At 44.8% G+C, this 15,118-nt stretch overlaps 2 protein-coding genes across 8 annotated transcripts; one reads left to right on the plus strand and one right to left on the minus strand.

The window, feature by feature from the left end:
- The first annotated feature begins 467 nt into the window (after window positions 1-467).
- Window positions 468-4,706, plus strand: gdf10a (growth differentiation factor 10a). 2 transcript variants are annotated; one of them, XM_086169271.1, is made up of 3 exons: window positions 468-930; window positions 2,409-3,586; window positions 3,699-4,706. In XM_086169271.1, exons 1-3 carry the CDS (start codon window positions 687-689, stop codon window positions 3,888-3,890), a joined length of 1,614 nt encoding a protein of 537 aa, XP_086025397.1. In that variant the 5' UTR covers window positions 468-686; the 3' UTR covers window positions 3,891-4,706. The 2 variants fall into 2 exon arrangements, with proteins under 2 accessions (XP_086025397.1, XP_086025405.1); XM_086169279.1 differs by lacking the exon at window positions 468-930 and adding an exon at window positions 1,578-1,658.
- Window positions 4,707-5,422: 716 nt separating this feature from the next.
- Window positions 5,423-11,209, minus strand: znf488 (zinc finger protein 488). Of its 6 annotated transcripts, none has more exons than XM_086169338.1 (4): window positions 11,039-11,209; window positions 10,249-10,490; window positions 9,884-10,112; window positions 5,423-9,802 (listed from the first exon to the last, which is right to left on the minus strand). In XM_086169338.1, exons 2-4 carry the CDS (start codon window positions 10,459-10,461, stop codon window positions 8,751-8,753), a joined length of 1,494 nt encoding a protein of 497 aa, XP_086025464.1. In that variant the 5' UTR covers window positions 10,462-10,490; window positions 11,039-11,209; the 3' UTR covers window positions 5,423-8,750. The 6 variants fall into 6 exon arrangements, with proteins under 6 accessions (XP_086025464.1, XP_086025419.1, XP_086025455.1 ...); XM_086169293.1 differs by having other exon boundaries at window positions 10,249-10,468; window positions 11,039-11,174; XM_086169329.1 differs by lacking the exon at window positions 11,039-11,209 and adding an exon at window positions 10,962-11,008 and having other exon boundaries at window positions 10,249-10,468.
- Window positions 11,210-15,118: the final 3,909 nt, after the last annotated feature.

The following is a 15,118-nucleotide window of genomic DNA, read 5'->3' on the forward strand; positions in this document are numbered from 1 at the left end:
TGGGTGGTTGCTCTGACTATTATCGAAGGTGTTTCTTCGCTAATTATGTGTGACTGAGAGAATGTCAGAAGCAGTTACTGGAAATAATGTGGTGAACTGGAAATTGTGAGGTGGGATCTTGCCAGTAAAGACAAAAAAAAAAAAATTTTTGAACAGCACTTTGTGTCTGGCGAGTTTAAAATAAACAAAGACACGCTCCGCTCTGAGAGAGTGTGCCAGTTGTTACTAAACAACATAAGAAACACATGACGGTCATCAACATTATTATCTGATGAAAAAGGAGGGGGGGGACGCACAAAGGGAGGGGGACTGTCAGCATCATGACCTCCACTTCTGGCTGTGCGCTCAACAGAGACCTAGTTGGCTGAAAGGGGTGTACGTCAGCACCTCTCCTCTCCAGTGTAACCCCCATCCCACCCAAACCCCACCACCCCACCCCAAGCCTCTGGCGGTCCACATACACCGGTGTAAAAGTAGCTCCTCCAACTGTTGCCGTTCAGCATCCACGTCCCACTCAGTCTGTCACGGAGAAAAGGAGGCGGTGCACCGGGGAAGGAGCGGTGACACATTTTACGCACAGCCATTCTTTTTTTTTCTCCACCAAATCCGCCTTGGATAACTTTGAATCATTTTTCCCCGCTGCTCTTGGACCTTAATATACGCTGCAAATCTCAACAGCCAGGATCATGTTTTCCTCGCACCTGTCCCTGCTGATGTTGAACTGTTTTTTGGGCGTCGCGTCGGTGAGGACCAGTAAAACTTCATCCAAGAGCGCGCAGGACAGGGGGTTCCCGGAATCCTCACCGAAGCCCTTCGCGGACGATCTGGACGGGGACGCGGTCTCCCATCACATGTCCAGATTGTACGAGAAGTACAGCCGGGAATCCCGGTTGAAGGGGAACACGGTCCGGAGCTTCAGAGCCAGCAGAGGTGTGTGTGTGTGACCACGCCGCGCAACCTGATCCAAAGACAGCGCTCCATCTTTATCCACGTGCGATTCGGCATTTTATCGTTAAGCCTCTTATATCAGTCGTGTCACGTAAATATTCTAAAGAGGACATTTTAAACGTCTGAGACTCCTCATTCTCCACATGGATGATTGCTGAATGTGCCCGCGCTCCGTGGGGGTCACTCCAAACAGGCAGGATTGTTTTGGAACAGTCGGAGAATGCTTCTAAATGTTCCTGTGGCTGCAGCTGTGCCACCACGGCGCATTGTTATTGTCTGTTGCAGCAGACAAAATGCTTGCCATGCCAGCTCGGACACTATGTGTGGTGGTGGGGTGGAGTGGGGTGGGGGGCGACCCAGGCAGAGGCAGAGGGTTACTCGTCGTGGCTTTCTGTGTTCCTGTTTTGGCTACAGGACTTGCGTGGCTCCACATCCTGGAATCAGGGGGGCTTAAAGCGCAGTCGCTCCTCTCTGTCTGAGGCTGTTTTTCTAAACACAACTCATTGAAATTTATATCCCCCCATAGTTCTCAGATGGCATATCATAACACTTGTGTATTTTTACTGCAAAGGATGGGTGTAATCCAAGGAGAGATGTGAGAGATTTCACAACAATATAAGAACTGTTAAAACAGTTGATTATGGCTTGGTGTCTGGGACAGGAGGTGCTGGCTGGATTGGGCTTAAGGGGAAGCCTTAAGAGAACCTTAGGTAAGCATTTCCATATGTAGGCTGAATCTGGGGTAATGTATATCTCTTGACTGAGTGCATACTTCCCCTGAACTTTTGCACAATGAACAATAACTCTGCTGTTGAAGTTAATGTTCATCATGAATATGTAGCTCTCAACTTAACTCCTCCACCCCTAACAGGCTCACTCCCATAGTGTAGATCCTCTTAAGGGCACCTTCCGAAGGCATCCAGCCATGTAGCATCCCCCAGTATTCTCAAGTAGCGCAGACTTAACCAAGGAAATGTGTGCAGTAGTACCATTTTGGATTCATAACACAGGAACAAATGTTTTCTGTTGGTACTTCCAGCTGTTTTTCCATTCAAATAAGAGTTTATTTTATATTAATTTATTACACTTTGTTCATTGTATTTACTCTGTGCGTGCAGAGTGCACATGTACCTGCCCTCTGACAGACTTTCATGATTTGCTGATGCCAGATATTTCTGTCTGACACTGACCTTGTCCAAAATCAACTTCTGGACAATGGAGCATGTAAGGGGAAAAAAAAGACAAATTTCGGTTTGTTTATCCATTCAAAACAACATGGAAACACCTGTGAGTTACAAAATGGCACAATTGTTTCCATATGACCCCTTTTCAGTGAGCTTTGGAACATCTTTTAGGACTGGCTTGAGTTTTAAAACATCACATGTATGGTCATGAATGTACATAATATCACTGCAACTGAAATGCTGACCGGTTGACTGACCGCTTGATTGTCATTGCAGACTCTTCAGACCACAGGGCAATGTACCACCTAAACCTTACATCCATCCAGGAGTCAGAGGTCACCCTCTCTGCTACATTCCACTTCCTGCTAGAACGGATCCCTCATCAAAAACCCTGGTTCTGTAAACGCTTCAAGAGCCCGTCCTGTCGTTCCTTGGCCATCCACCCTTCTCTGTCCATCAGCCTGTTGCTTCACTCTGTCTCCCCAGGGTCGGGGGTCAGCTCCGGGTCAATGGGGTCATTTTTGGGCAACGTGACCCTCCACCCCCACAGGAGAGGGGTGTGGCAGATGAAAGACGTGACCCAGGTCATAAAGGAGGCACGCAATAAGGGTCATCTTCTAGTGTCATTGGAGTTTGACTTTGGGAAGCACTACCAGAAAAAAACAGAGGAGGCACCATCTACTGGCAATATGCCCTACTTGTTAGTGTACGCCAAGGACCGTGCCTTGGAAGAACCCAATAGTGTGGCATCGAGTCTTCAAAGGTATGACCCATTGGCTGAGGGGGGAGAGCCCTCACATTCCCCCTTGTCACTTCACATCCTGCATCGCCCGGAATTCTCACCAGAATTGAAAGGACGCGTGAGAAGGGAAGCAACTCTGCTCTCTGAGCCTATTCAGAACAATGAGCTGCCCGAGGTTGAGTACAGGCCTGATGGATACAGGAAGGATGACCTTTGGGAGAGCACTTGGTACCTGGCCCTCAAACCAAAAATCAAATCAGGAAGCTCGGAAAAAAAGAGAAAGAGTCAGAAGGAAGATGGAGTCGAACGAGGTAACGGAGCGAGTGATAGGCAAGAACACAATGTTCGTAGAGAATCGGAAAGGACATCGGGGAGACACAAGTCTGACAACTCAACTGCGAATAGACATAAAGCCGCTCGCACTCTGGTGACGGACGGCGACAACGGACGGAAGAATGAGCGGCGAATGGATGCTAGGGATGGAAAAAAGCACAAGGTCAGTGGTCAAACCCAGTCGCTGGTTCTGAATTTCGATGAACAGACAATGCGTAAGGCCAGGAAGAGGCAGTGGGGAGAAACACAGCAGCGAGGTTGCTCCAGGAGAAGTCTAAGAGTCGATTTTGCGGACATTGGTTGGAGCGAGTGGGTCATATTACCCAAGGCCTTTGACGCCTTCTACTGCTCAGGCACTTGTGGATTTCCAATGCCAAAGGTAAGTCATTCAACAGTGCATCATTTGGTTTCAGAGTTGAAGTTATTTGAACTCTGCTTGGACAATAAAACCTTTCCCTGTGTCTCAATATCTATTCAAATGTGTTTCCTAGGTGCTGAGGCCCTCCAATCACGCCACCATCCAGAGCATAGTTCAAGCCGTTGGGATCATTCCCGGTGTCCCTGAGCCTTGTTGTGTCCCAGAGATGATGAGTCCTCTAGCGGTACTCTATCATGATGAATCCAGTAATCTGGTGCTCAAGATTTACCCCAATATGTCTGTCCAGTCCTGTTCCTGCAGATAAGTCGGAGAGGGCAATGGGGGCAAGGGACAAAACAGGATGGCTGCAGAGAAAAGAAGAACTTGACAAAGAGAGACGGAAAAATTCCCTATGTCAGTTAAATGCTGTCTTGGCAATGAGAGACTTTGCCTGCTGTTTTCCCCCATGGAACGCCGGCTGTCAAGAAATCACTTCTAAGTCGCCCGTCCTGTGGCCGCAGACCCTCGAGAGACGAACTGTTTTACTCCCACAGATGCAAAAGCAAAGGGAACACATGTAGAGTCAAGACATCGCATGTCTCAGAAGCTCTGGCTGTTTTGATTCAGTGAAAGAGACACTGTGGTGGATTCAACAGACAAGCATCCTGTTTTATATTTACCTTTGGTTCTACTCGCTTTGAAACCGCTTACTGTGGATTTGTGTTCGCGTTTTCTGTGGAGACAAAAGCTGCAATTGAAAAAATCCTATCACTGTGTTACGGGCGATAGTTGACAGAGATTATTGTACAAATTACAACATCTTTACAGCTTCTTTTACTTCCGAGTAAGTATTAAGCAACATTGAAATTCATGCAGGAAATGATGCTGTCTGTTCCTGCGCTGCATATCATAGAAGGGAACAATCCAATGAACTGTTAAAAAAGATTAATTTACATGAGGACTCTCCTCATGTCGTAAATGTTATATTGTTCCAAATGCGAGACATGGTTAAAACAAGTTTCGTGGTCATTAGGCTTTGTATGACTATATTATAGAAGAGATTGTGTTTTGTACATGAGCATTGTTTAAATTATGGAAACTAGTTGTCTATAAGTTAGAATAAAAAGTAATTTAATCAAAACAACTAGAATATTTTTGTTTCATAGAGTCTCTGTTGTTCTTGTAACAAATTCTTAAGGATAGCATTAAAGATAATGATAACTATTATCGTTGTGAGGCCCCATGAACCAAAATAACTTACAAAGGCAGGAAAGTTCCACTCAGAGGTACCCAACAACAATCCCCTTAAACCCCTTGACCTTTTATTACCCCACACGAAAGACTCGGACAATTGCTGTCTCACAAATAATGTGACCGATGCAGCGGCTGGATAATGGAGGAAGAAGAAATGCATTAATTAAGCCGTCACCTACTTTGACTTCAAAAGGTGATACACTTCCTACTTAACACATCTGCAACTTCACCTGACCTCAAGCCTCACCGCTCTTTCTTGCTCAACTCAAAACTAGAATATTACTAATGGTCAGGATGTTTTCCAGGCCCAGGATGGCTATTTGTTGGGCGCAAGGTTGCGGAAAATATTTCAACCATTTCATCTCTCATCACTCCTGAAGATCATAAATGAGTTTTAACCCATGTGCCTTGTGAGCAGTGAGTCGAACAACCCGTGAAATGACAAAGGACAATTTTCTATTGGTCTTGGTGGCAAATTGGCCTCCAATCTGAAGAAGCAAACAACGGGCACAACATACAGTATGTTTCCAAATGCAGAGTTTACCACAACCATTGCTGGACAGTTATTCTTGAAAAAGAAATTCAATAAACACTTCAGGGGAAGACAATTAAATCCTTATGCTGTTTATTGCAATATTTCCTTTCAGAGATTTGTGTGTTAAACTCAGCATGGAAAGTTAAACAAAGATTTTCTGAAAAAAAAATGGAATAAAATGAAATTTAACGTGACTTCTTTCAAGAAGAGAAAGGGGAAAACAGATCTTTTTAGAATGCAATAGTTACACAACAAAAGTTGAACCTTCCACATACAGATATGGACACATGAGGAAGAGTTCATGAAGATCCCCCGGTACACATGCCCCATCAGCCATTTAACATGTAAAATCAAATCCAGCATCAAAGAGAAGTCTTTTTCTTCCTCATTTATTCTGATTTGATTAGTATTTTTCAATGTTTTTGCCGCTGTAGTGATATTTGGTCCCTGCTAATTGCCTTTCGTCTCACCAGCTTCACTCACTTGCTAACACAAAAACAACAAAATAATGGTAAACAGCTAGAAAAATAATTAAGAATTTTGAAAAAAAAAATGATCGAAGGCAAAGAGAAACAAAGCTTAATATTTCATGTAAAAGGTCAGCAATGCAGCTATATTTCTATACATATAAAAGGTGATTCATTGAAAAGTCAGCTTAGTGATGCTCTGATAGAATTCTTGAGTTGAAAAAAAATCCTGTGAATTTCTAAGTGTGACGGAATGGTGTGTGGGAGCCTCTCGCAAGCATTTAAATTAAAGTGTAATTCATTCTTCTAGGAATACACACCGTAAATTCATTTCTATGAGGTAAACGTGAGAACTCAGTGACAGGAGTTTTGGTTTCCAGGTGGTTAAACTGTGCTGGATGATGTATTCATATATTTGGTTGAAAACCTCTGACTATTCAAAGATCTTCATTCTGCCAGAGTACCTGGACCTGCGAAACGGAGCGAATGCAATATTTTTAACTTTCAAAGGAATGGAAGGGGACAACTGTTTGTTTGTTTTTTTTGTTCATAATTAATTAGGAGGTGATTGAAAATAGGGTTCAGCCTCAATGGGTCTTACTTTCTTTTACCTTTTTTAAATTAACATTTAACAGTCATGTTGAGTACTTCTCCGTGATTTAATATTATTGTTTTTATAGACACTGCATTGTATGAAAGTGGAATAAATAAGTTGGAATTTGTTTCAAAAATAAACTGAGTGTTGTTTATTGTGAAATAGATTTTAAACCCTTTTGTAGCAGTTATTGCGCAGGAGCGGAATTAAATGGGTGCTAAAGGGTCAGTGTTCACTAAAGCAAAGGGTATTGTGTATCGATTCTCCTGAAATATCAATTTTTAGCTGCAGTCTAAAGATGTCAAAATGAGAGAGCAACTGAGAAAGATGTCTGGAATCTAAAATACAACAAGTGAGTCAATTTCCTAGTTGAAAATGTTCAGCTACTGCAAAACGTTTTGCAAATGCAGCATTTCTTTGGTCCAAGATCCATTTAGACTATAATAGCTACTATAATCACAGCTGTGATAAATCATATTTACATTAATATATGTCTTAGCTGAAAAGGCTGGCCAAATTGCAATGACACATTCAGGCTCTTTTTTTTCTTAATTTCCTGGCTGATCTCTTTTATGGTCTAGACCCACATTCAGCTATTACAACATGAACCCAATGTCAGCGGCAATCACAGTCACAGGAGAGGACTTACAATGGCCAGTTGCTGTCGAGAAAACCGCTGTAGGCTCAAGTTCAGAGCACCGTGTGCCTACAAGCCAAAAAAAAAGAAAAAGTCAAGAAAAATATTGCTTCTTCTAAAAGATTAGTGTTCAATTAAAGAGGGAAAACATCAGACAACAGAGGATTTTCTGTGACTTGGCTGAATTGGTTCTCCACAAGGTTACTGAGCTATGATCACTAATAATTACAAGAATGCAATTATAGTGTGACATAGCACCTCTTCATGTCCTGTTTAATCCTGTAGATCTCTGTTTGTCCTGTCCGACTTTGTTTTGTTTTTTGGGGGAAAAGTGACCAAAAAAAATCTAAAATCCACCTTTTTTTCCCTATTGATATCCTTGATTTATTGCTGGTCTAAGAAGCAAAGTGACATTTGTGACCTGCCTCCTAAGTTTCATCCACAGTGGTACAGATATGGGAGGCAAAGTAATCCCGATTGAAATTAGCTATAAAAGGGATGCTGTTCATTCTGATAACGCACTCGAAAAGCAACATTGGTCATGTAATCTCTGTTTAGTAACTCGAACACGGAGAATACATTGCACTCAGACGAGAGCTGTGTAGGTGGCTTCACATCCCCACTCTCCTTGCACGGACAGTGAATAAAGTCTAGGCCTGACTTTTCCTTGAACTTTTTGCTTTTTTCTTGCCTCATTTACCTGCCACATAGGCGGCTATTTATGTCCATCTGTCCGCAGCCTGACCTGGGTTATAAGCCCGCTGTTAGCGGGCTTGAAAATAAAAATTACAAATACAAAGCAGCAGGCTTTTATGGACTCCATCCAGGTATGCTGATGAATGATAAACACGAAGCTTTTCAAACAGGAACTTGACCCCAATTTGTGACCGGAAGTCACACATTCCTTTTTCTAAATAGCATGTGACAAATTCTGCAGGATAATTAGAAATACCGATTGTTTGGCATGTAAAACAAGATCATTCGGTCTGTTAACAGTGCGAGAGGATGGCCAGAATGTCAAAATTCATAACATGTTGATGTCTAGTCAAAATCTGATCAGACAAATTGTTGTTGTTAATTTGACCATGCAGGAAAAAAAATGAAAATAAACTAAATTTATCTTTTGGATGGAAACACGCTTCAGCTGCAATCTGTAAGAATAAATACAATTATCTAATGTGATTGACTGTTATGCACAAGACAAAACAAAACAAAACAAAACAAAAAAAACACTGCACACGTCTTGTTTTCATTTTCATACATTTAGATTTGGAAAATGTGCAAACACACTCAATCCATATTGCTCGTACAAAGCAGATGTAAGCTGATAAACAAGAGGACTGCTCGGAGATATGTGTAACAATCATGGGCTGTCCTCCAGATCACTCCATCCTGAGTTCCATAAGGCACAAAATAATCATGGAGATAACACACACGCACAAACAGTGGCCTTAAAGGACTGCTACATGCAGAGATCAGCTTCCACGTACCTCTATCGTCATCTAGTGGACAGGCTGGGGTGGATTCGTGTGTCCGTTCTGCTATTATCACCACCATTGTTAATAATATTGTTATTTTTACAACTACCTACATTCACTGTTACACACCAAAGTCTCGTCGTGGATCTGGAATGGAAATCTGTTAAATACAGATGCACGAAGCATCGTTGAGGAAATAAATATAGTCCCCTCTTCCGCTCAGTTGTGAGAGGTCATGTGTCTGGACAGGTGGTGACGCTCCCGGAAGTACTCATGGCAGATGGGGCAGGTGAGTTTCTCTTCCCGCCGCCTCCTCACCTGCGACTCCGCGGCGAACTCCTTTTTGTGGTGGGAGCGCATGTGAAAAACCAGATCGGACGTCATACGGAACGACAGGTTGCACTTCGCGCACCAGTTCTGCACCGAAACGCCGAGCGAGGTGAAAGTGGGCGGCAGGATGGCGAGGCTCGACGCGCCCGGCACTTGAGCGCCGATGCTCCGGGGCCAGTGTTCAGGCGCGTAATGGAAACCACCGGGTCCGCCGTGGATGTCGGTGCTTAGCACCGCGGACGCCATCAGATTCCCGTATCCCAACAAGGTCCTGGGGGCGAACGCGTCGCGCCCCCGCCCCCCTTGGCGGCCACAGGGGGCCGCGGGCGCGTTACCGAAATACGTCGGCTCGCTCGAACTGGCTTTTTTGCTCGGTTTGCAAAAGGCGCTTTTCTGCTCGCCTTGGCCGTTGGACAACACCGGGGAGAACGCGCTGCCGCCCGAACGCATCCCGGAGCTTTCCCCCGCCTCCAATTGCGCGTCCTTCTCCTTTTCCCGCCCCAAAGCCACCGTGTCGTCGCCTCCTTCCACAGAAGCATCGCTCTTACATCTCAAAGTATCCGATTTGGCCAGATCCGCCTTCAGCTTCCCCGCGTCTTCGGACGCGTCCCCCGGCGCCTGGTCCTGCTCCCGGCTCGGCGTAGTGATGTTGGAAATGTTTGTCTTTTCGAGCAGAACGCTTTTCCGCTCCTTGACAAACTGGGACTCCTCACACTTCCTCTTCACCGGGGGCACCTCCGCGTCCTCGCCGCCGCCGGTTCTCTTGTGTTCAAGATCCCGGGCGATGTTGTGGAAGTCGGTCACCCGATGCTGCTTCTTGACGGGCGCGCAAACGTCACGACTCCAGTAGTCGCTCTTTATTTGGGCGCACAGGAAGCGACAGTGCGCCAGGAAAGGGTACTCGTGTTTGAATTCCTGGTTACATCTCCCACATTTCAGCTCTGCAAGACACGCAAATCCAATAGCAACTTAGTTTTTGTGGCGTATGAGTGTTTTACAAGCTCACAACCCGTTTCCCTCACCGTCACTCGATCCTCTGCTGATGTCGGTGAAGCCCAAGATGTGAGACAGCTCCTGGTCGTACCACACCAGCAGCTCCTCTTCGGGCTGGACGTCCCGGGTGGTCCGCACGTACAGGTGACCCGCTTTCAGGAAGGCCTCCGCGTTTTTCTCCGCGTCGTTACGCGCAGCCTGGACAAGTCGCAGCCAAGACTGCAGCGGCGCGGAGTTGCGCATCGCCTCCGGGTCCACCTGTTGACAGCGATCACGCGTGTTTTGTTCATTTCTTTTCTATTACTTTCCCTAGCTCATTTGTATCGCTTTTATAAAGTCCAAACACTTATAAATCCTCTTCGAATCAACACAAATCAAGAACCGCGCAACTCACTCGGAACAGGTAGGACTTCGCTCTCCTGTCGGTGCATTTGTGCGCGATGAAGGCGATGATGTCGTGGAAGGCGTGATGGAGCGCGCACGGGCCGAAACACGTGCCCGCGGGGAGGCCACGCGTCACGGCCACACTCGTGCAGAGATCCGCCGGATGCTGCGGGAATTTACCGTCACCGATCCACGCGGACCGAGGCGGGAACGCGTGGTCCATCGTTACGCTGCGAGAAGAAACAACAGCCGCTATCAGTTAAAAAAAAAAGAAGAAATAAAAGCAAGTCAGTGCGATTTCAGTGTTTTGGATGACTTTTAACATCCATGTATAAGATACACTTTATCTCAGAAGCATTTGCGCAGACAATTGCTAATGTATCTTACATGTAATCGAGGTGTTTGATGACAGAGACAGAAAGAGGGAATAAATAATTAAAAAAAATAGCGTTTCTTCCTAAAAACGCTTCGTGCCATCCACGCAAAAAGCAAAGCGGGCACTGCGCAATGACGTCCTTTTGTCTCGTTTTTTTTCTTTCCCGGTCGTGTTCCTCCTTTTGTCTCCCCATCTGCCGGGGGAGCCCAACTGCCTCCCCCGGCCCCAAGTTACGAGTTACATCTGCCTGTAAATAATGTATTAACGACAATAACGCACCGCCGGCCGAGGTCCTTCCGGTCAATGTCGCTGCGGATGTGTAAAAAACGTAGAGATGCTGAGATCACCTCACTCTCCCGGAAACAGCCCGACGGAAATAAAAAGTGTGCTCCGTCTTGCGTCCGTGGGTCGCACGTGGACTCACCCGCGTGACATGGAGGAAGACGTGCGTATCTGGAAGGCGCAGCAGGTGCCGGAGCGACAGGCTCCAACCCTCCTCCTGCTCCTCCTCCTCCTCCTCGGAGACCGCAAGACGGATGAGATATCCTGGCGATTCCTCCCCTGCGCACTGCCTTCCACGTCCGCTCCCACTCCCACTTATCTCCTGCCCGGAGCGCACCGGAGCGTCGCGCGTCGATGTGAGGACGCGTGCGCGTTCACGCTTCAATTCAAGCGCCTCGGTGGCGACATCACCCCCCCCCCCCCCCCCCCCCCCTCCACACACACACACACACACACCGGCCGGATTTTTCCACGAGAAGTCGTTTCCACGGGGTGGGGGTCTGTACGAGACCAGGGGTGGTCTGGCTGAAGTGGATTTTCACTGAAAACCAATTGCTTGCCTTTTTGCACTAAAACGTACCAATTTGACACTATTCATCAGTATTTGTTATCTTTGTACTTTGTACTAATGCAGCTTCAGGGGGCACAAGCCAGTGTCTCTCTCGGAGCCCGGATAAATGCAGAGGGTTGTGTCAGGAATGGCATCTGGCGTAAAACTTGACCCAAAACCGAATAGGCGAATCAAACCTACAGCTCTCATACCCGATTAGTCGAGGGTCAACAGTCCAGAGCAATAGAGAATGTGGAAAAGAGGTGAAAAAATGAGTTCAAGCAGGTCGGAACTGACGGAGAAAAGTGTCAGTGGTTATCTGGGATAAAAGTGTATCGGCCAGAATGAAAGGAGAGGTGTACAAAACAGTGGTGAGATCATGCTGTATGGTTCTGAGACAGTGTCATTGAAGAAAAGACAGGAAGCAGAGCTGGAGGTGGCATGGATGGCGATGTTGAGATTCTTTTTGGGAGTGACGAGGATGGATAGGATCAGGTTTGAGTCTATCAGAGGAACAGCCGCAAGTTAGATGTTTTGGAGAGAAGGTCAGAGAAGCCAGACTGAGATGGTTCGGTCATGCACAGAGGAGGGATAGTGAATATATTGGTCGAAGGATGCCGCGGTTGGAAATTGCAAGGCAGGAGGTCCAGAGGAAGGCCAAAGAGAAGATTTATGGATGTTGTGAAAGAGGACATGAAGTTAGTCGGTGTGAGAGAAGAGGATACAGAGAATAGGTTAGATTGGGGAGGTTGATTCACTGTGGTGACTCCTGAAGGGAGGAGCTGAAAGTAAAAGAACAAGAAAAATGATTGAATTTGATCCCACTTTTAATTTTATCGTGTATATAGTCTTTGTTTTAAACTGTATATGGTCTGCATATATGTAAAGTGTGTTTATACAGTTGTTTGTTTGAAGGTGTAGACTGTTCAAAAGCATAAAGTGCTGTTTAATACTGTGTACATGACAATAAAACATCTTGAGTAATCTTGAATCTTGATCGATATTTGTCCGTATCGGCCTGTTAAGGGACTTAACATTTGTGAAGAACATGTAATTGAAATGTGAACATGACCCAATATGTGCCCAATAAAAACCTTAAAATAGCGCTCATAAAAAGATTTATTAAACAATGATCGTGACACTCAATATATTTCTTATTGGTCCATCCCATTTTCCTTATCTTTTCTTTAAAACTTGTCTCGAGATCTCATGGGGCTCAATTCAAGTCCCTGTTCTCACACAACAGAATATCATTCTGAATAGTTGAGACTCAAAGGGAGAAGTTATTGAGGTGTCTGGGGAAAAAAAGGTTACTGTTACATGATGGGATGTTGGCCGATCCGGTTTCACCACCGGGCAAGTGCATTATTCATATTCTAAACGTTTTTGTCAAATGAGTGTATAATGGATTATTCTGCATCAAAGCTTTAACTTGGGTTAATATCCTGGCAGATATGGAGCCAAGATTCCTTATTGAGAAATTGGGCTAAAAGCTTCGGGGCCTGCAAAACACATTAGTGGGGAATATATACAAACTGATGGGTTTGCTATTCTTAGAGCGTTCTTGAAAGATATATTCCTTTGAATGCCCATCTGAATATTAGCCTTTCATCGGATCTTCTAAGCTGATCCATTAATTTTCTCTTGGAGGTAAAAAGGCCCTGTTTGAAACTGAGACTTATGTTAAGTGGTTTTGATGATCCTCCCATAAATCTCAGACCTTAAAAAAGCTACATGTTTTCAAAAACATTACAACTTTTACACACAGACTTGATCTTGTGTACAACAAATGCATGGGTTTGTGATCTGCTCATAGGAAACCTACTTTTGCTTACATCACGCTAAAGGATTTGAGATCGCTTGGCACGGTGATTAATGTTGCCTCACAGTTCAGAAGGTCCCTGGTTGGATTCCCAGCAGGGCCTCTCTGTGTGGAGTTTGCACATTCTCGACATGGGTTTCCGCCAGGCTCTCTGGCGTCCTCCTTTAATCCAAAAACCTGTAGCAGATTCACTGGAGACCTTAGATTGCCAGGATGAGTGAATGAGTGAATGGTTATGTGTCTCTATATGCGGCCCTGTGATTGACCCCCAACCTGTTCAGGGTGGTCCCTCAGTCCACTGACATCTGGGATAGGCTCCTGCACACTATGAGCATATCAGTACAGGATAATATTATTATTATTATTATTATTATTATTATTAACAATAAATAAAAACTTAATTGATCCCCATGGGTGGAACTCATTTGTCACAGCAGCGTAATAGTTATAATGTCAAAAATGAGAAAAAATAAAATAAAAATGAATATAAATATTAATAGACATTTGAAGACAGAAGATAGCAAGACATCCACAAATAAGTAGACAGCAGGGAGAATAACGACAGCAACAACATCAGGGATAAGAGTGGACAACATAATGGAACAGTGAGGGTGAAAAATACACAACCAGATCTAAACAACAATATAAATAGAGTGACAATAGCAATGACAGGAAATGAAATAAAAAATAAAAAAAAATTAGCAGAATGCATGCGGGCTGGGACAATCAAGGATAAGAAAGACAGTAGAGTTAGGGCATGACATGTGAATGGGTGAGGTAGTGAGGTTGTGGAAGCAGCACAGATGCACCTCAGACCGGTAAGAGTTGTGTGCCGCCCAGACTGCTGGTATACAGTCTGATGGCCGTGGGCACAAAGGAGCGTCTGAAGCGTCCAGTTCTGCAGTGGCTGAAGGAACTGCCCTTCAGCCACAGCTTGTCATGCAGGGGGTGGGAAGGAATGTCCAGGATAGCTCTCAGTTTGTCCTTCCCCCTCCCCACCGCCACCGATTGCAGATGGTCCAGGTTCAGTCCCACCATCGAGCGGGCTTTCCTCACTATCTTGTTGAGCCTGCTGACCACCAGCACACTATACTGAAGAAGAGTGTGCTGGCTACCATACACTGGTAGAACGTCTTGAGGAGCCCACATTAGATGCCAAATGACCTCAGCCTCCTCAGGAAGAACACCCTGCTCTGACCCTTCCTGCATTAGTGTTGTTTGACCAGTCTGATTTATTATTGATGTAATAATAATAATGATAGTAATAATGCCAGCAATTATCATTATTGTTATTATTATACATTTTGTTACCAAATGTATAATAATAACAATAACAATAATATAAATATGACGCCTTGAACAAATTTTTTGTACAAGGACACCATACAGACATAAACATATACACAAAATGTAGATTTCAAAGAAAAAATTAAAATAACAGCAATAAGTTGCTGTTGCTTATTGCTGCTTATTGCTATACTACAATTAGCAGTAAAGATAATGAATCAGCAAAATTGTTATATATTGCCGTGTCTCTATTTGCATCCAATCTACACCAATTCTGACACTTTGCAGATCAGAATCGGTTTTTGTTTTTCTGATTAAATGCCTAAAATGAACGTGTGATACCCCAATCGGCCGCTAGGAGGCCCACGTTATAAAGTACCCCTGTCCGATCTTCCATCCATCTTCTGCCGCTTATCTGCACTCAGCATCGCGGAGGGTGCTGGAGTCTATCCCAGCCCCGCAGCCAGAGAACACCAGTCAATCGCAATTCATTCACTCACTTTTCCAATTTTTTTCCAATTAACCTGCTGCTTGTTTATTGGAATGTAGGAGGACAACCGGAG

The sequence above is a fragment of the Fistularia commersonii genome, chromosome 2 (genome assembly GCF_037954325.1).
Source record: "Fistularia commersonii isolate RoL2024-O1a breed Wild chromosome 2, RoL_Fcom_v1.0, whole genome shotgun sequence".
NCBI classification, from domain to species: Eukaryota; Metazoa; Chordata; class Actinopteri; order Syngnathiformes; family Fistulariidae; genus Fistularia; species Fistularia commersonii.

Coding starts and splice junctions, on each gene's coding strand:
- gdf10a (XM_086169271.1), top strand. CDS start 687: ATGTTTTCCTCGCACCTGTCCCTGCTGATGTTGAACTGTTTTTTGGGC. Junction 931..2,408: donor GAGCTTCAGAGCCAGCAGAG/GTGTGTGTGTGT, acceptor TTGTCATTGCAG/ACTCTTCAGACCACAGGGCA. Junction 3,587..3,698: donor GTGGATTTCCAATGCCAAAG/GTAAGTCATTCA, acceptor TGTGTTTCCTAG/GTGCTGAGGCCCTCCAATCA.
- znf488 (XM_086169293.1), bottom strand. Junction 10,113..10,248: donor CGAAGTCCTACCTGTTCCGA/GTGAGTTGCGCG, acceptor CGCTGTCAACAG/GTGGACCCGGAGGCGATGCG. Junction 9,803..9,883: donor CAGCAGAGGATCGAGTGACG/GTGAGGGAAACG, acceptor CGTGTCTTGCAG/AGCTGAAATGTGGGAGATGT.